The sequence below is a fragment of the Periplaneta americana genome, chromosome 15 (genome assembly GCF_040183065.1).
Source record: "Periplaneta americana isolate PAMFEO1 chromosome 15, P.americana_PAMFEO1_priV1, whole genome shotgun sequence".
Classification (NCBI taxonomy): domain Eukaryota; kingdom Metazoa; phylum Arthropoda; class Insecta; order Blattodea; family Blattidae; genus Periplaneta; species Periplaneta americana.
The window spans coordinates 21,330,289-21,351,154 of NC_091131.1; the positions used below are offsets into that span (position 1 = coordinate 21,330,289).

The 20,866-nt window shown below is 35.7% G+C and overlaps 1 protein-coding gene across 1 annotated transcript in view; it reads right to left on the reverse strand.

The window, feature by feature from the left end:
* TM9SF3 (transmembrane 9 superfamily protein member 3) overlaps positions 1-20,866 on the reverse strand; it is a 55,247-nt gene that overhangs the window by 27,745 nt on the left and 6,636 nt on the right. The window contains exons 2-5 of the mRNA XM_069846779.1: positions 7,809-8,004; positions 5,844-5,966; positions 4,222-4,466; positions 2,166-2,297 (exon numbers count right to left, since the gene is read on the reverse strand). Coding sequence (XP_069702880.1) covers positions 2,166-2,297; positions 4,222-4,466; positions 5,844-5,966; positions 7,809-8,004 — 696 coding nt within the window. The remainder of the gene's footprint in view (positions 1-2,165; positions 2,298-4,221; positions 4,467-5,843; positions 5,967-7,808; positions 8,005-20,866) is intronic.

Sequence of the window (20,866 nt, forward strand, 5' to 3'; positions counted from 1 at the left end):
GCTAGAGGTTCTGGTCACGAACTAATCATGATATAGTTTCCATTTTGCTGCTATTCTCCAGACGGCAAAGACTACTGTTGTGATGTGCTAAGAGCGTAGAGGAAGGTTCAGTGGAGCGGTTCACTTGTGTAAATGCAAAGAGAGTCGCCACTAAGAGGGTTAAGGTCCACATTGATAATCTGGAGATATTTGATAAATGATCTTTAAAGTGCTTTATTAATGTTATTTGAAACATTCAATTTAGCTGAGAATGTCATTAATCATTAGATTAAATAAGGAACACAGGTGCAAGAAAGAGGATTCATGTAGAAAAGAAGGGAATAAATGAGTCGGAAAAATTTACAGGGGAGATTAGGATTGGTAAAAAGGGTGTGATAGAAAGTGGAAACCAAGGTTCGGCAAGTAAAAAAAAAAAAAAAAAAAAGTACAGAATGGGGATTTGTCCTTTACAATTTGTGTAATTGTTGCAACAAATCGAAAATATTCTTAAACATGAGATCACATAGATATATTTTCTTGGTAAACTAATGATGCCATTGGTCCCAAATTTTTACCAGATCTTATATATTGCCTTGTGATAGTGTAACACAGTTTTTTTTTTTATTAAATCTACATACTTAGACTTCAACAAACAAAATTTGATAACACAATCTCAAGGGAAAAAATGGAACTCTCTGCATCATAATCCACAGTTAATTCCCGATTTACCACGCAAATCGTCTGTAGCTGCATTTAGATTGGCAACAGGCCATGATTGTTTGGCCAAACACCTGCATAGAATTGGAATATATCAGTCCCCTATCTGCCCATTGTGCAACTCAAACCAAGAAATGGATTCGGAACACCTCAAAATCTGTGCTTCAGTGGCTGACCATGATAATATCTTTGAAAAATATTGGAGTGCAAGAGGTCAAATGACTTTATTGTCAAACGCCTGGAATTAGGAAAGAACAACATTTTTATAACTTGAAAATTAAGTTAGTTTCATAATTTTTTACATGCTGTAAAAATTATTTTTTTCAAACTCTATTTTAAAAATTACAAAACCGACAGATCTTTCTCAAATTAAGTAAAAAGTGAGTTTCTTACAGCTGTATGTATATATAAGATCTGATAAAAATTTTGGACTAATGAGATCATTAGTTTACCAGGAATTTGTACCCATGTGATCTTATGTTTCAGTGTATTTTCTATTTGTTGCAACAATTAAACAAATTATTTAGTACAGATGAATAATCTAATTTAAGTGAACTGTATGTCATTCAGCTTTCTTTCGAGATTCAATGATAAAATTTATGTATGATATCATAAATCTTACGTCGTGGTCTAAGGCAACCTGCCTAGGACTCGCATTATGGAATTCGTGCTGGTAAGAAATTTTCTCATGTAATTTCGGCCAGTGTATGGGACTGGTGCCCCTCCAACACCGTGATGCACTTGGGGAGCTACAGATAGCAAAATCCAGAGCTATAATGGCAGGGGGAATCGTCATGCTAACCACACGATATCTCCATTCTGGTTGGAGGATTGTTCCTCCACCTTTGGTTTGGAAAAAAAGGAAGAAGAGAAGGAAAAGTGGAGAGGAGAAAAGGGAAAAAGAAAAGGAGGAGAAAGGACGAATGAAAAAACACAAGAGAAGGAATGAGGAATGAAAAAATAATAAAATCAAAAAAATTACAAATGAAATATAAAAAGAGAGAAAACAAGGTAAAGGAAAAAAAAAGAAGTGAAAAGGTTCAGAAAAAGAAGAAAATAGAGGAAAAAGCAAAATTGAAGGAAAGAAAGAAAAGGGACAAAAAAAAAAAAAAAGGAAGACAAAGAAAGAAAAATGTGTATGTGTATGTTTTGAACTCATGAGACTGGTTTTAACAATACAAATTTAACCTAAAATGATTTTAACAATGTAGAATGATTTTATCAATCTATATTTAATCCAAAAATATAAAAAACTTTCAGAACTTATATTAATTTCGACATTATAAAAATGATAATTTTATCTAATCATTTACATAATTTAAGCATCTACACTGTAGTTCTGGAAAGCACGTTTTAAGATAATTCTGTCCTCCTTGATTAAAGAAAAATACAGTTTACTCGAAGAAGAAAATATTTTTCAAAAACGTCAAAGCATCCCTTGTCTTCAAATGATAACTCGTGGAACATACCATGTCATCCAACTCTTCATCCTTGCTGTAGCGGGCATAGTCTTTCCTCAAGGTCCTCATAAGAATCATAGACACTAGGCCGACCAAGAAGATCACCATCATGAAGCTGTTGAAGATACTAAACCAATGAATCTGAAACACGTGAAGAGGGGGGGCATTTCAAACAAAATTGCTAATAAACCCAAGTCTTTCAATAAACTAATTATTCCACACCACAATAAATGATTGAAAATTCCCGTATTATTGATATTCACATCATGATAGTCGTCATCATCGTCATCAAGGATTAAGACCTGGTCTCATGAACTAAATGTGTATTTTGAAACAGTTTCGACCATTTTTTCCTGCCTCCACCTCAGAGGACTATAGTCTCGACATGATAGTGATCAGGTTTACTAGAACTACGTACTGGTAGGAGATGAAAGGAAGCTAAGGGTAGTTGAGAATGTGAGAGACAATATCTGTTCCCAGAATGAATGGATATCAACTAGGAAGTTCTAAATAGTCTCAAGAGAGGAAAAAGCAATCCTCCTAATGGAATAATGCAATGGTCATGACAATAAACCTTCAAGATAAATGCCATCAAACAATTTAAGTTGGCAATAATCAGTAGATGGTCTTCTTTTCTACAAGGCCTACTAATTTATTACACATGGCCAGCTACATGAAATTCCACTGTCAACGTTTTATACGGTTAATAAATGCTATGGTTAACAACAACAAAATGGGAAGAAAGACCGTTACAACCAACCAAGTTGAAAACACAAACAAGTTTCCTGTCCAAAGTCACGGAAATAAAAACAGAATTGAATCTCCCTAAATCTAAAGAAAACATTTTAAGCAGAGAAAACCCTCTAACCTTCGAACCAATTAACATTCAGCTAGATTTAGAAGAACCAGTTACAAAATCTGAAACTTCCAAACCTGTACTAAAAGCGCTGGCATTAGAAGCTGTGAACAATAGATACCCACCAGAAGAATGGTTACATATCTACACAGATGGGTCTACTATCAATAACAACTCAGGATCAGGAATTACGTGTGTGTTATTCTCATTTTATCAACCAGCAGGACATCATACAACAAATTTTGATGCGGAAATAATGGCTATTCATATCTCACTCCAACACCTACTATACAGAATAGATAAATTTCAAAATGCTGTCATTCTCTCTGATTCTAAAGCAGCATTATATGCAATAAATTCATATAAAATGATGTCAATCCAAATTAAAGAATGTCACAAAATGATCCAACAACTTCAAAAACTACAGAAAAGAATTCAATTGCAATGGATACCTGCACATTGCGGAATTGCTGGAAATGAAACTGCTGACTTTCTTGCCAAAAAAGGATCCAATTTAATTCAGAATACAAATACAAGCCTACCTTTTACATCCATCAAAAGACTAATTAAAAATAAATATAAAATCAAGCAAAACCAAGCACTATGTACCAAAGCCAAAGATAAAAAATGGAGCATTTTAATAAAAACGCTAGAAATTATTCCAGAAATCCCATGTAAATCTGCAGTAGCAAAATTCAGACTGCTTACAGAACACGATTATTTGGCCAAACACTTGAATAAAATAGGAATTTACACAAATCCAAATTGCCCTCTATGCAACAAAGAAGAAGAAATGACTGAAGATCATCTACAAACCTGTGAAGTTCTACCTGATGAATCCACCACAGAGAAATATTGGAGAGCAAACGCTAATGGCTTCGTTGCCAAAGCCCAGCATTAGATAACAACAACAACATGTTTTATACATGGATTTGTTATGGCAATGTTAATTCCCTATGTACTGTGGTTTGAAATACACACGGTATGAATTCTTAGTTTATTGAAGGATTTTAACTACGGAAAAAGCTATATTCATCAAAAAACTTATCATTAATTGCTTGCTACAGGCCCACCTGATTCAGAAAGCAATTTTCAATGCAAAATCCCTGAAACTTCAACACATAAAAATACAATAGTAATGTTTGCTATAAAATCACACCTAAAACACGTTAATAGGTGAGAGCCAATAATATGTTCCTCCTCACTTACCCTATGTTGGAAAAAGTTAGGATCCAAGTATTTGTCAAATCTGTCTTCAAACTTAATGCTGCTCTTCTTCCAGTTCACTTCATAAGTGAAGGGTATTTTTGCATCAAGTTTCAGTCTGACTTTATTTTCTGATGTTAAATTAACATCAACAATTTGTTTGCCATTATAGCCAATGTCAAACTTTTTGTGTGTCCAGATGTAATAGGTTGGAGTGCCTTCATCGTCCTCCATTTCACCGACAATTCCTACAACAAGACAGTATATTATTGAAGCCAAAGCATAACATACTATAGTAAAACCCCGATTATCTGACATCCTATTAACTGATTGATGGATTATCCGACTGTTTTTTGCTCACTCTTTTTTTTTTGCTACAGAAACATATGAAGTACTACTGTACGTTATATTAGTACGTATTTTTTTCTAAAGAGTGTTATTACAAGCCTTTAAACTCCCAGTATAGTCTATTATTCGAGTTGCCGTACTGTTCAACTTCTATATAAAATGTATTTCATGAGCGTCAAAAGAAAACTTTTGTGATAAGTATCGAAAAATGCATATAAATGATGATTTGGGGAAAGAGAAATTGTGGCTCATCTCAGATGAGAATACGTGATTGATGCTATAACTGTCCGCGATTTAATAAAAATTAAGGACAAAGTGTATAGAGTATGTAAATCTACAACATGAGATGTCCGCACCTGTGGAGTAACGGTCAGCGTGTCTAGCCATGAAACCAGGTGGCCCGGGTTCGAATCCCGGTCGGGGCAAGTTACCTGGTTGAGGTTTTTTCCGGGGTTTTCCCTCAACCCAATATGAGCAAATGCTGGGTAACTTTGGGTGTTGGACCCCGGACTCATTTCACCGGCATTATCACCTTCATCTCATTCAGACGCTAAATAACCTAAGATGTTGATAAAGCGTCGTAAAATAACTTACTAAAATAAATAAAAAACAACACGAGACCTTTACTATTCCTATCTTTCCACTTACAGCCATTACAAGGAGTTTCCTTGCCCCTTAAAAACACTTCCTTGACAACCGAACTTAAATTAGTGAACTTCTAATCCACTACCTAGTGTGTTAAACACAATACTACGGAGAAAATTATGAAATTTCAAGAATTATTCACTCAATTCAGGAAAATATTTTATGGTACGGATTAACCAATTTTTTCGATTAATCGTTCAGTCCACCCCCTTCATTACCACGGATATCAGAGGTTCTACTGTATCTTGTTACCTTACCTGGTCCTTCTTTTCATGGCCTGTACACAAATTCGTGTAATTTTCATTCTTGCTATCACTTTGCACACAATTGAAGGGTACACGGGAAAAACGATCAAGGTCCACCAAAAATCGAAATTGAGTTAATAATGCTATCTTATAGTGGAAAGGAAGTACTATCATGTGGTCTAGCTAGTAATAAGAAATCATCGTTCTTGACATTCCACTACGTCAATTTCTATTAGATACACACATAACAAAGTATTAAGTGCTTAAACTTTAAAATTCGTTTTTCTCGAAACTTTCTAAAATGGACCTTGATCGTTATTCCCGTGTACCCTTCAATTCTGCAGTAAGAATATTAAAAAATTAAAAAATAAGAGTTGTATGGCTTACCCCAAACAGGAAGGTCGTCCAAGTACATCTGATACCAATAATGATTTTTCACTGCATAAGTGAAAGCTTTCTGCTTTTCCTCAGTCAACTGTATTTCACAGTAAGGTGCGCTTGATATGTCAGCTGCAATAAAGTTATATACATTGCAATTACTATGTATATGAATATGAAAAACATAACACTAAAAGAATTTTTAAATGGTCGTTAAATTTCAAGTAGGAAAGTAAATGAATGGCTGACTTAATACAAAAATAATACAGAGTGATTCTTATAGAACTGAACCCAATAAATTAGTTACAAAATGGAAATTATTACTGATCACGTATATATCAGATTGGCTATTCCCATGTTATGAAATGGCAACATACGCGATAAAAGAGAATAACCACTCAGATGTCCATTGTCGAAAATGAATTTTTTTGCAACAACCGCTAGATCTAAGTACTGCTGTAAACTATTACTCCACGTAATTCCATCAGGGTTAGAACGTGACTTCTGTTGCAGTTGCTAGATGGCAGCATAGTGAAACTGATGAAAATTGTCTTGAAAGTGAATTAGGGTGACCAATCTTTTATCTGTGATCAGGGCTATAACATAGATTCATTTCAAACCACTTTTAAAATCAAGGGCACCTAATGTCACCATACAACATTCAGGGCTGTCAAGTTAAAATTCTGCAATAAGCTGGAAATCGTGTTCGAAAAAGCTGACACCACTAATTATTTTCATAAGACAAATTATAAATAAATACATTACCATACATACAATAATAAATTATTCAGCACTGTAAATGTGAAACACACATGTGTTACAGTGACATTCAGATTTTTAACAATTACGAGTAGATTCTTATTTACAAGGATTATGAATATGACCTAATTACTTAATGGCTTTTAAGGAACCCGGAGGTTCAATCCCGCCCTCACATAAGCCCGCCATTGGTCCCTATCCTGAGCAAGATTAATCCAGTCTCTATCATCATATCCCACTTCCCTCGAATACATTTTAATATTATACTCCCATCTATGTCTCGGCCTCCCCAAAGGTCTCTTTCCCTTCTGCCTCCCAACTAACACTCTATATGCATTTCTGGATTCGCCCATACATGTTAAATGTCCTGCCCATCTCAAACGTCTGGATTTAATGTTCCTAATTATGTCATGTGAAGAATACAATATGTGCAGTTCTGTGTTGTGTAACTTTCTCCATTCTCCTGTAACTTCACCCCTCTTAGCCCCAAATATTTTCCTAAGAACCTTATTCTCAAACACTCTTAATCTCTGTTCCTCTCTCGAAGTGAGAGTCCAAGTTTCACAACCAAACAGAACAAGCAGTAATATACTGTTTTAAAAATTCTAACTTTCAGCTTTTTTGAAAGCAGACTAGATGACAAAAGCTTCTCAACCTAATAATAACAGGCATTTCCCATATTTATTCTGGGTTCAATTTCCTCCCGAGTGTCATTTATATTTTATTAATACGACACAGAAATAAATTTAATGTAATTTTTGTGTTATATTATTAAAGATTGTTTTTCTTTATATCTTTATTCAATATATCTGTACAAATATTTACAATGGAATTACTGAGTTTCTTCTGAATGATCCATTGCTAAGAAAGAGTCGTCATATTTTGAAATTTTTCTAACATATTATTCATTTGCCACTAGAGCAAAAACGTTTCATGTTAAAAATATCAAAACACTATATGATAAAATCAAAAACAAATTAGAAACTGAATTATGAACAGTTTGAATAAAACTTGTAAATCAAGTAGCTATTAATGCTATCAAATATGTGGAGAAAAACAACACAGTAAGAGTTTGACAACCATGAGGGAAAGAAGTCAACACCATTCAAAAGTAAACTGGAAGAATACACGTGAATGGCCATAATTAATCTAAAGCTTGAAGTATGGAAGAGAGAAATATTTTCTCTAAAAATGAATAATCTATGTGTCTATCACCTTTGAATTCGATATCCAAGCCACTGAACTCCAGCTCCACTCCCTGGAGGGCCTCACTGAGCGTCTCATGGTAATGTCCGATGCTCTCCTTCGTCCCCACACAGAATGGCAGAGAGAAGTATGCATACGTTTCCTGACGATTGTGATAGGGCCCAACTGTGTTCATCCACAACACAACTTCTTCACCATCTTCATACTGGAACAAAAAAGACATTCAGCATATCACTTTCTTTCAATCGACAACATCCAACTAGAAAGCAAAGAATTACTAATATACAAGGAATATCCAGAAATGACGGACACAACCTGGGTGGGAGGGGAAAGAAAATCAACACTATCACATCTGCCATACTTGCACCCGTGACTGAGATTCGAGCACTAGCACACAGGATCTTCGGCACCCGAGGTTCGATCCCCAGGATGGACTTTATCATAAACCAGGCATTGTGAAAGGCTTGCTCAGAGTAATCACATTTCCCTCTATCATACTATTAATATTCTCTGCCTCACCCTTATTTCATCTAAGCCTATCATCTACAATAGTTGTTGTTGTTTTCTAATGCCAGGCATTTGACAATAAAGTCATTTGACCTCTTGCACTCCAATATTTTTCAAAGATATTATCATGATCAGTCAGTGAAACACAGATTCATCTACAATAGTTAAAAAACAATAGTCTCTAAACACACACCTTCATCTCAAACAGCAGAAATAACTAAAATGCTCTCTCAATTAATATCACTCAATAAAAGAATTGTATTCCAATGGATACCATCCCATTGTGGAATCCTGGGAAACGAGAATGTGGATGCTTTAGCAAAGAAGGGCAGCACTGCTACTTACAGACCTGTTACTAAATCTATATATTATTCTGTGAAAAGATTTATTAAATCTACATACTTAGACTTCAACAAACAAAATTTGATAACACAATCAGAAGGGAAAAAATGGAACACTCTGCATCATAATCCACAGTTGATTCCCAATTTACCACGAAAATCGTCTGTAGCTGCATTTAGATTGGCAACAGGCCATGATTGTTTGGCCAAACACCTACATAGAATTGGAATATATCAGTCCCCTAACTGCCCATTGTGCAACTCAAACCAAGAAATGGATTCGGAACACCTCAAAATCTGTGCTTCAGTGGCTGACCATGATAATATCTTTGAAAAATATTGGAGTGCAAGAGGTCAAATGACTTTATTGTCAAACGCCTGGCATTAGAAAACAACAACAATAGTTAAAAATAAGCTGGGGTAAATTCTTGGGGATAATATGGGTTTCTGATGTTGATATAGGAAAGGCTTGGGGCTCTGTGCCTAGGTACCCATCTGAAGATGGGACCTTGCTCTGTAAAGATGGGATGGCCCACCTGTGAGCATCGGATTCACTAATGTCACCAAGGCAATCTGTCGGAATGGAACAATCATCACATAAGATAGGACCTACAATGAGCCAAAGTAAACCTAAGTGTAAGCATTTGTCCCGGATCTGGCACTCGAAAAGCCAAGCTAAGCCATACTTCCACTCACTTTACTGCGATCTTTAGACCTGTTTGTCTGCTTTGTGCATATAACATGAACATGTTGATTTCAAATTCTGCCAAGTCTGAAGTGCGTTCTGTCGTTCGATTTCTAAATACAAAAGGAGAAACCCAAACTTATATTAATCAGCAAATTATGTTTGTGGCGAAGTAAAGATGTGGCAAAGTGGTGTTGTCAATTCAATGCAGAACAGTCGATCAGGACTATCAAAGAACTGGTAGGCCATCTAGAAACAAGAATACCATTTCAATTTTCAATACCAGTATTTTCATATCTGCCTATTTACTCTTTCGTTTTGTAGTGTAGTTCATGCTGCGGGGGATTTCTATGTTATAATGGTGGCTACATTGTTCCTTTTATTCTTTATCCTGGTGCTGTCTGCTAGAGGAGCTAGGCAGCGGCCTCGAGAGAGGGACTCTTGTTCACAGTGAGCCAGAGAGAGGACGACCAGTCTCCAACCTCTACTGGAGGATTCCTCGGTTGTTTGCACTTCACCATCATCGGGGTTGAGTCGACCCACCTGGTTGAATCGGAACGACTCTGGTTATGCGTGGGATGCATCATCAGTAGAACATCTTTTTCAGATTGCAGTTGCATAGACCCGGTGACGGTCTGCTTCATCTCTAATAGAGCACTGGCCAGCTCTGTTAATTACAATATTCAAGACAGTGTCGGATGGTTAACATCCTTAATACGGCAGTGAAGTTTCTTCGAGTCTATGGTGGTATTAATGGTGATAGTTGGTGAGTCAGAGACGGTGTATTCTACACAGACTTGTACCGGCATTCAACTAAAGGTTGGAGTGTTGAACTTTATTGGATTTATCAGAGCCTGTGTGCCACGGGGAACTGTACTTTCTTGTGGGTGTTTGATCACTCCTAGTGTATATTACCATCTTTTCACTTCTTATTCCATGTTAGTTATTTCTTCTCTCTCTTTCGGCAATTTATGCCGTTATTAGAATTTAGTTTTCAATATCTTTTTATCATCCCCATCCCCTTACTTGGGGTTATTCTTATGTATTCACAGCTCTTAACTTACATAATATTTGTAACTCCTTTTCTCTCTACTTTGTTTGTACTTTATTAAATTGTTATGTTCATGATGGCTTTTCTTATAAGTACTATTGTTAGAGGCAACCAAAAACCTTGAATGATACGATCCCTTTTTCCCCACCTGGGTTTCTCCCAGGCACGCCAACACGACAGTTTGTCTCCCTCAATGATCTAGGAGTAAAGTGCTCTCCTCTAGATGCAAGCTGGTTCAGGACACAAAAATTCAGAGCGCAAGTCCTCTGGGAGGGTCTTTATACTGTGTGTTCCATGTCGAAATTTTCCAGCATGTTAAAGGCCTCCAAGCCTCTGGACAAAATTTCTCTCCTCTCGCGTCCTACTAATACCTTAGTTGCATACTAGGCGGCATTTGAACTCACTCCCTCTGTCCCTTGGTGGCAAGTAAGTGTAACTAAATTCCTTATAGGTATAGAAACCTCCACTAGGGGGTACCTATGTTCCAATTCCAGAATGATGGGTTCAATGAATGATGAATGACCTTTGTTTACTGTACTGCAAAAGAAACGAGCAAGAGCTCACATTACAAGAACATATGCTGCTGTTACAATACCAATTTCACAGTACTTGTTTCTTCAAAAATATTAATTTTAGGGCCCATGTTAATTAGACTTTTTTGATGAATATTACTTACTCTCAACACATTAAACTTATTTTGAAACCTTCTATATACAGATTGCTAGATGGACAGAAGGGCAATCAGCATGGTGAAAAGGTTTTTCAGTATCAAGCAAACAGAAAACGTATATTTCTGTAAAATTCTCACAACTGAACGTTTCTGTATGCCCAATCACTATTCCTTCTAGAAAATTTGTAGAGGTTTTTTAATCCAATGATACTTAGGCCTAACTTCTAGTGCCGAGGTCATGGAAAACATGGGGCTCTACCTCCATGCCCCCCCAAGTGCCTTCATGGCATGTTACGGGGATACCTTTACCTTTATTACTTAGGCCCAACTTTATATCATTCACCCAAGTGTCCCCATCTATAGACAGTGAGCCGAAGCTGTAGTCTTTTTTGCAATAGGCATTACTCTTAGTGCACCTGGGAGGCAAACTACACAGCACCGCATCATTAATGGAGCAATGGTGGAATGATGGTACGGGAAACAGGAATATCCGGCAAAAACCTAACACAAAGCACCATCTTTTCCACTACAAATTCCATTTGGACCTGCCAGGATTCGAATCTGGGTTACCAGCATGGAGAGCTAGCTCTAGTCATTAGGCTAATGGTGTGCCGAAACTCTGAATAGCGAAAAAATAAAAATCATATTTGATACACGTAGTCAACAATTGAAGAGTGTGATCCCAAAACACTTTCAGTCCATTTTTATGAAAGGACTGAGCAAGCTTTTTCTATCCCCCGGTCTACAGACTGAGCGAGTTTTCAAATGACATACACAATAACACAAACTTTTAGAAAAAGACTGGAGTTGTTTTGGAAGAAAATAAGCTTAAATTATAGGTCTAATGATTGATGTCTAAAAAAAATAATGCATTTCCCGATCTCTGTTGGGTTAAAAACCCTGATAGAACTGATATTGGCTTTAACCCTTGTGAATTTCAGTCAAGTCAAATCCACTCTGCTCACCTCCATGCTGGGGCCCCCTGGGACCTTTTAAGATACGAAAGCGAGAGTAGTGTGTGGAAAGAAATAGGAAGCTATTGCATTTATCTTTCCCAAGAAAAACTGCAAACATGGCATGAGTTTTTCCATGGTAAAAGATTTCGGATATAGCTGAGAAAAAACTGCCTACTGAAGGATGCACTGGAAGGAATGGTGAACAAGAGAAGAAGATATTAGATGATTGATGACATTAAGATATATATGGATCATATTATGCAGAGACTAAAAGGAAGGCAAAAATAGGAAAGATTGGAGAATACTGGGATTGCAGTGAAAGACCTGCCATTTGGCAAAACACTATGTATACATGTATGTATATATAAATCATAATATAAAAGTGGCCAAATGAAACGGTACCACACTCAACTGCAACTCACATTTTGTGGCAAGACTTTGAGCTGTATGACTGACTGTCCACTTTATCTTGACAACTAATATTTATTGACATATCAGTGGCACTAAATGCCTGCTCTTATCTTCAAGGAACAAAAAGCCAATCCCAGAATAATGATCCAAGTACACTGTATCTTCTACTGCTTATTACAGGAAATTCATCCTTGAAGATGTGTAATAATTATCATCTTCTGTCATCCGCTTTTAACATCACTTGCTGATTGCAGAGTTTACAACAAATGCTTACGTCAGTAAGACCAACTATCCACGTAGGTACATTAGAAATGCTAATCAGACATAGAGTTACCAACTCTCCTTTATATCCCATGATTTGCAGTATTTTCCCTTATTTTATTGCAATCTCCTATCTACAGCATTTTTCAGCATTTCTCCCACATTTTTTGCACCATGTAAAATAATAATTAATAGGTTTAAATAATAGGCCTATATCTTCTTCGTGTTGCAAACTTATTATTAAAAACTTCATTATAATTTATTGTAAGAGGTACGATTTATTTGTCTGAAGGATTACCAATCGAATGAGAATATTTCTTTAACAAATAAATGGGCCACTTCCCCATAAATGCTTAGAAACTGTACACTGTTCCAACCTTAAAACGTAACATTAATGAAAAAATTAAGTACGTTTTAAAAGTGAAACTTTAAAACTAAGTATATGTAATGGGTATGAATAATTAGCCTACTTAATCGCAAAACTATGACAAGATCCATGAATAAAACACATTCTTTAAATATCAAATTATGATAACACTGCATACGTATAATAATGTAGATTGTAGAATTACGTCAGTTCTTTGTGTTAAAGTGTTAAAAATGGCATTTATGTGCGTAGGTGTGTGTACAAAACAAGGCCACAGGCCGAATGAAGCAAAACCTGCGAACATTTAACACACAGGGGTTTTATTTAAAAACTTCCCAGTCTAAATAATTATTTCAATTAAATTAAATTTAAACAAAAAACACGTTAATTTAGGCATTAAAGGGGAAGTTTAAAACCAGTGGTAATTGCATTTTAGGTTTCACCCCCTCATCCTATCTTTGAAATTTCAAATAGCACCATTATAATGATACTTAAATTTGAAAGAGTCTGTGAAAAGATTTATTAAATCTATATACTTAGACTTCAAACAACAGGATTTGATAACACAATTACAAGGGAAAAATGGAACTCTCTGCATCATAATCCACAGTTAATTCCCGATTTACCACACAAATCGTCTGTAGGTGCATTTAGAATGGCAACAGGCCATGATTGTTTGGCCAAACACCTGCATAGAATTGGAATATATCAGTCCCCTAACTGCCCATTGTGCAACTCAAACCAAGAAATGGATTCGGAACACCTCAAAATCTGTGCTTCAGTGGCTGACTACGATAATATCTTTGAAAAATATTGGAGTGCAAGAGGTCAAATGACTTTATTGTCAAACGCCTGGCATTAGAAAACAACAACAAATTTAAAGGAGTATTAAATTGTTTATACATCTCATTCATTTCTTCTCACATCTTTTGTTTTCTATCGTCACCTGGCAACCTGGATTGTTGTTATTGTTGATTAGCGCTGAAGAGAATAACATTACAAAGACTGTTGTTGTTTACGGGTTGTTTCAGTAATAGTAAAGGCCCATTCACAATGAAAATTAAACATAAACATAACGTAAGCATAAAACCTTGTGTCCATGTTATTTAATGAAAGCATTCACAATGAATTACATAAGCATAAACTTAATCTTAATCATAAGACGTTAACATGAAAGTTTGCAAACTCCAAACTTTCATGCTTATGTTTATGCGATTTGGAAACAGTACACAAGCGGAAAGCGTGTTTTCACTTTTTGTTTAACATCTCATGGGCTTTGCCTACAGGCAATATTTTGATCTATTGGCCGTGATGATAGCTAGGCGCGCAACATGGAATCATATGACGAAAAGTTGATTATTTTACATCTCCGTTTCTTTGATTTCAAGTATTGAAAGCCATATACTGATGCCATTGTAGTTATTAGAAACATAAATTGAATAGCTACATCGTCAGTCATTGTGCAATTCTCCATTTTTATGTAATAGATTCTGTAGTTTTGTTGATTCGGTATGTTTGTTTCCACACACGTGTTATGTTTACGTTATGTTTAATTTTCATTGTGAATGGGCCTTGGCTACTTAAGTTTGTGGCATATGTTTATGTGCTTATGTTAATGTTTACGTTATGTTTAATTTTCATTGTGAATGGGCCTTAACACCAGATATTAAGGAATATTATGGTTGTGCATTATAAAGCAATTAAAAATGTAAAACAAGATAGAGGATAATAAAAGCCGAAGTTTAGATTTACGTTATTTATGTATGATTTTGATATTATGGCAATGCTATGCAGAGGAGTTCCGAAAAAGATGTATTACTGTCTAGCCAACAATGGAACACATTTTGAACATTCAATTTAATAAATGTAATTAATTAAATATAGGAAATTACCCAAAATAAACTGTGTTACGAGCAACTGACAATAACAACTTAATAAACGATAATTTAAAAAATTTGTATGACACAAAATTTTACGAAAGATACTGCGTCACGAAGATTGTGGTACTCAAAATTTTAGAATTAACTGATAACAGATTACAATATCATCAGAACGGCTGAAACTAGTCAATAGGTAATATACAACTTAGTTTTATTTTAACACATGAAAGTGGTTATTGTAACTACATACCTAAGAAATATTAGTAAATTAATGCACAATGTACATTCAAACATAACAAAACTTAACTGATGTAAGCTTATTAATTTCCATTTATTAGAATTAAATTCACGCACACACTGAACATCTACCTTGAAAATAGTTATTTAACACAGCATATTAGGTATCAAGTGTCTACTTTCTTTCAGCTCTGCAGCTATACTTCACAGTACAGTAAATTCATAAGTCTTTAATTTTTTTCATTCTGGATAATAGGTTTCTAGAATATTATCTATAGGCTACCTAAATTGCAGTTATTGCATGTATCATCCTCCTTCAACTGAGGTGACCACTGGAATCAGGAATTCAATAATTACAACACCATAATTATAGCTATAGTCCCGTCGCTCTAATTTCCGGCAGCCAATCGCGTTGCAGGTCGGCTACATTTAAACGTTTGCGTCTTGTGATTCGCTTATGAAGACGTTATTCATTTCTTAAGGCTCGATAAATACTTAATATAATCGCCCGCCATTTTGACTCTTTCGTTGGCGTTCGCAGAAAGCACACTGAGACGTTATTTGCCGCTCAATTATTTGCTGAATTGCAGTGTGTTTGATTTATTATCATAAGAGCTACGACATGATAATGTTTAACGGTGTGGCAAATAGATTCCTCGTATGGTAGCTCGGCAACGAAAGAACAAAAATGGCGAACGATACTACCTCCTAGACTTTATAGAGCCTTCACTTCCTAAGACGTAAGCAAAGAGGAGGAGTCACGCCGGGAATAACAGCGTCGCGACTATAGCAGCAGTAGTAGCAGCATTGTTGATCAGCAGCAGCAGCAGCATAGTACTTTTCCCTCCATTTTCTACATTTTGTAACCACGCTGTTTCATTGTTGGGCTGCATGCAAATGATATAGCAGGTACAGCCCGATAGCAAACTCCTGGCACCTGCGCGAAAGACGAATTGGCATCCACTTACATGGACTCGCCCAAGAGTCTTTTTTTTTTTTTACTTGGTTATTTAACGACGCTGTACCAACTACAAGATTATTTAGCGTCGATGGGATTGGTGATGGCGAGATGAGACCGAGGAAAAAACCCAACCAGGTAATCAGCCGAAGCGGGAATCCAACCCGGCACCCGAATGCAACTCCAGATCGGCAGGCAAGCGCCTTAGCCGACAGAGCTACGCCAGTAGCTCCCCGAAAGTCTTACGCCTCGTTCATACTTTTCAAGTAACTCGAATTCAAGTCGCAGTTCAGACATATTCAAGTTATTTTGTTTTAATGTAGGATAAAATGGCGACGATGGATGTTGTGCAATTAGGAATTTCTATAGTAGCAAGCCTCCGTGCCAGGGAAATGATAAATATATTGAAGAAATGGAAGACACGTTATTCAGTATGGGTTAGAAATTGGATTAGTAAGCGAAATACACGACCATTGACAGAGCCTTCTTCAGTTACAAGCCGGAGCCATACGTCGGCAACACTGTAATTAACTGTCAAACGGAGGCCTACTATCCAGAACACGTGTTTATGCTAATGCCTGTTTTCAATGTAAATTAACGCTACAATATGTGTGTGTCGATGGAATTATGTTCGCGGTCGTACCAAACGTTAATTTTAGAATATAGGCTTTCACGGCGAAATGTTTGGTTGTAACACAGACAGACCACGGCCCTCTAGCCCGAAAAATACCCATCCTACAAACGTTAATTGTTAATGTATTATAAACTGTGTGTTGGCGATAAAAACAAGACAATATATGAAAATATGGCTGCAGTCTTTGGCAATTTTTACGATTATTATTAATGGCAAAATGATTGAACAATTTATTCTTCTAAATATTAAATATTATATAAATTACATTTTTATATTCTTACTTGTGGTGAATCAGAATTCTAACCAAATTGTTGGGTCTCGCCTGCTATATCAAAGTTACGGCATTGATTTTCAAGTTCATTGTAAACAGCTGTTTTGTGATCCCATAAATGTTGCAGTTTTGTTGAAGATTCGGAATGCCTGCTAAGCGTCAGAACTGTCTATATTTGTAGATGCATACTCTCACTTTGTTGGTTTTCAAGGTTTGTTTATTAATATTATTTCTTTTGTAGTAAATTATTATTTATTTTCATTCGTATTTACAAGATTTAAAATTCACCGAGTTTACGCTAATTGGCACATACTTAATAGATAATGATGTGTTTTGTTACGTATGTTGAAGGTATGTTTCTTCATTTTTTTCATAGATCTTTATACTTGGCCTTGGCCTATTTAAAATTGTATTTTAGAAAATTTGTAACAGTTTAGGATAACAGATACCAGTATTGTTATGGCGACTGGCGAGATTAAAACTAAAACTGGCTTCCTGGGCATCTGAAATATTTATAGAAAAGCACGACAGGTAATCACATGAAATTAAAATGTATATGATATCCTAGACCTTTTTACGTCAGAGGTATAACAACATAAAGCGGCACAACATTGTCAATTTACTACCAACATAATGGTTTATTGATTAGAATAGGATACTGCGAAAGTACGTCGTTATGTTATTTATTTTTGGTACAAGTAACATTTCTTTAAGTATTTATTTTCCCTTGTACCATCAATAAAAAACACGTATGCTTTTAAGGGAAGGAATAGGTGAAATTACTAAATCTTACAGTTTTCATTTTTTTTTCTCAAATACCAAGGACACTAGAATAAAATTATGTGACACGTTTCCTTATTAAGATGAAAAATTCCTGCCATTTATTTCATCTTAATAAGGAAACGTGTCACATAATTTTATTCTGGTGTCCTTGGTCTTTGAGAAAAAAAATGAAAACTGTAAGATTTAGTAATTTCACCTATTCGTTCCCTTAATTTTTTTAAGTTATAAGTTGTTGTATGCAAGTACTTGCGCGGTATTCTGAAACTCAAATAAAATACCATTTCGGATTCCGTAATAAATTACGTAGGCTACATCAATACACTGAAACTTGATCATATGCACTTAGTATTGTATCAATTAATGTCGAAAATGTGCATATGACAACGAAATCAAAGCACTAAAACGTCAAACGTCATGCCTTTATTTCGCCTCCGCCCGCCTCCACTCAGCATTGCCAAACCTACCCATGCTCCGGCTTGTAACTGAAGATGGTTCTGCCATTGACCATTACAAATAGAATAAGTGAAATCTTCAAGCAAATTTAATAATTCTTCATGTAAATGTAATAAAATACAAGCAGGTCTGATTTACTAAAATTGAAAATGATTATCTTGAAGCACAGTTCCCAAAAAAAAAAAAAAAAAATGTATCATCCACATTGAACTATACCAGTTTCGACCGATAAATGTCATCTCTTCAAGCAACACTCTTCTTAATCCCTCTTATCTTCCTCACTTCTTCTCTATCTACAGTTTAATGGTTTTTAATTTTCTTTCATATCTCATCTGTGTCCACGTTGAAATCTCTGCTGTTCAATTTTTCAATAAATTCTTTCTTCCTTCGCAGTTTCCGTTGCATTTCTGTCACGAAACTGCAGTTTCTATCACAGGCCTTCGTGAGTTTTATACAACTTCAGAAACTCAAATATTTGGTCATTATTTCACTTACTGCTGTTTCCTATTATTTTTACGTTTTGTGAAACGGAAAAACAATAAGCTGTTAATTTAACGCTCTTAAAACTTAAAACAGCTGTTAATTTAAATTACCGCGCTTTTATCCTTCAATTCAAGTTATCAAGTGATGTTAACTCTCTTCAAGTTGTTTCAAGTGTCCTTTATATATATATAAAATTGATGGTACATAAATATTATTGTTAGTAATATTAAATCTTTACATACTTATCAAGTTCGTTGAATCAAGTGACTTGAATTCAAGTTACTTGAAAAGTGTGAACGAGGCTTATAAGTCGGAGGCACCGATTTTGGCAGATGACCTCGATGACATTTCCAGTAAGCGAGCCAATATTGTTTGTGTAAGCTGCGAGAAAAAGATGCGATAACATTCTGAAGTCGTTCATATTTTCATAACAGCAGCTCATATCAATTATCCTTATTATGAAACACACCACGGTACAGTCCTACTCAAAGAATACCTTTAATCAATGTAAATGACTTCCGTTCGCAATGATTTTACAATACGTCTCCTACATTTTCTAAATTAAATTAATTCTTAATTAAAAGGAAAAAGCATTTCATTGCGCATATATATATATATATATATATATATATATATATATATATATATATATATATATATATATATATATAGTTAAAAAGTAAAGGTGATAGTGCATCTCCTTGCTTTAGCCCGCAGTGAATTGGAAAAGCATCAGATAGAAACTGGCCTATACGGACTGTGCTGTAAGTTTCATTGAGACACATTTTAATTAATCGAACAAGTTTCTTGGGAATCCCAAAGACACATATAGACTACTGTAATATTTGTTTAGTTTTTGGAGGTGACAGTCCAGAGTGCACAAATACTCGGGCGTGCATGTTTACTCTTATGTCCTACCCATTCCACTGCGACAGAGATAACAGCCGATCTTGCAGCGGTGAGAACCCGCTCTCCAGTTCACATTAAGAAAATCCATCTGCCAAAATCCCTGGCGCGACCTATACTGAGGGTGTGTTTGAACAGTACGCTCTATGAGTAAAGCAGTCGCCCGCACACAACCGAAGCCTCAGAAAGAAGCTCGCGCATGTTGGTGCCACGAGTTTACGATCGGGCTCTATACGATTTGCGATATAGTAGGCTGTATTTACTTACAAATGGCTTTCAAGGAGCCCGGAGGTTTATTGCCGCCCTCTCATAAGCCCGCCATTGGTCACTAACCTGAGCAAGAATAATCCAGTCTCTACAATCATATCCCACCTCCCTCAAATCCACTTTAATAGTATCCTCTCATCTACGTCTCGGCCTCCCCAAGGGTCTTTTTTCCTTCGGTTCCTAACTAAGAGGCTGTAGTTTCATAAAAATGTTGCGATATAGTTATGAAAAATTCATTGGGCACATTCATCCGTAATGAAGCATTACTTACTGTTCACTAAATGTTAAGAAAATTCGGTTGGTGAACAGCTCGCATTTTAGTGAATTGTTAAATATATTAATGTTCACTAGTTGATGTTTCATTTGGATTGATTTACTGAAGCTTGGTGAAGCCAGCCATGAGTCTAAAGAAACTCTTATGAATAATAAGCCTGGGGGCTGTGTAAAGAGCTGAGGGGGTTGCGAAATTATTACAAAATAAAATAAAAACATCTCATTAACATACATTTATTTTATATTTAGATGGATAGGATATAACTTCCCACCTTCTCAACTCTAGCCATTGTGAATAATCTCTATACTATTCAGTTTATAAGTTGTTAAATGAAGTACCTGGCCACCTCAGTACACGACAAAATATAGTCACCGTCTCTCTTGATATGTTCTTTATACGTCATTTGAATTGTCAAGTAACATTCACAGATGGAGTGTTATGCAGTCTTAATCAAAAGCAGAAACAACAAACTGGTTCCGTGTTTCTAGAACTTCTCTCTTCCATAAAATAAAAATGAGAAATAGGGCAGTATGATGTACTGATAGAAATTAATGTTGATGTGGCAGATTTATCTTCAAGCACAGTTTTTACATTGGTACACCTTATCTACAGTTTCCTTTCGATGTGCTTAGCTGGCAATAGTAACAAAAGTATAATGAAGGTCACTGTGCC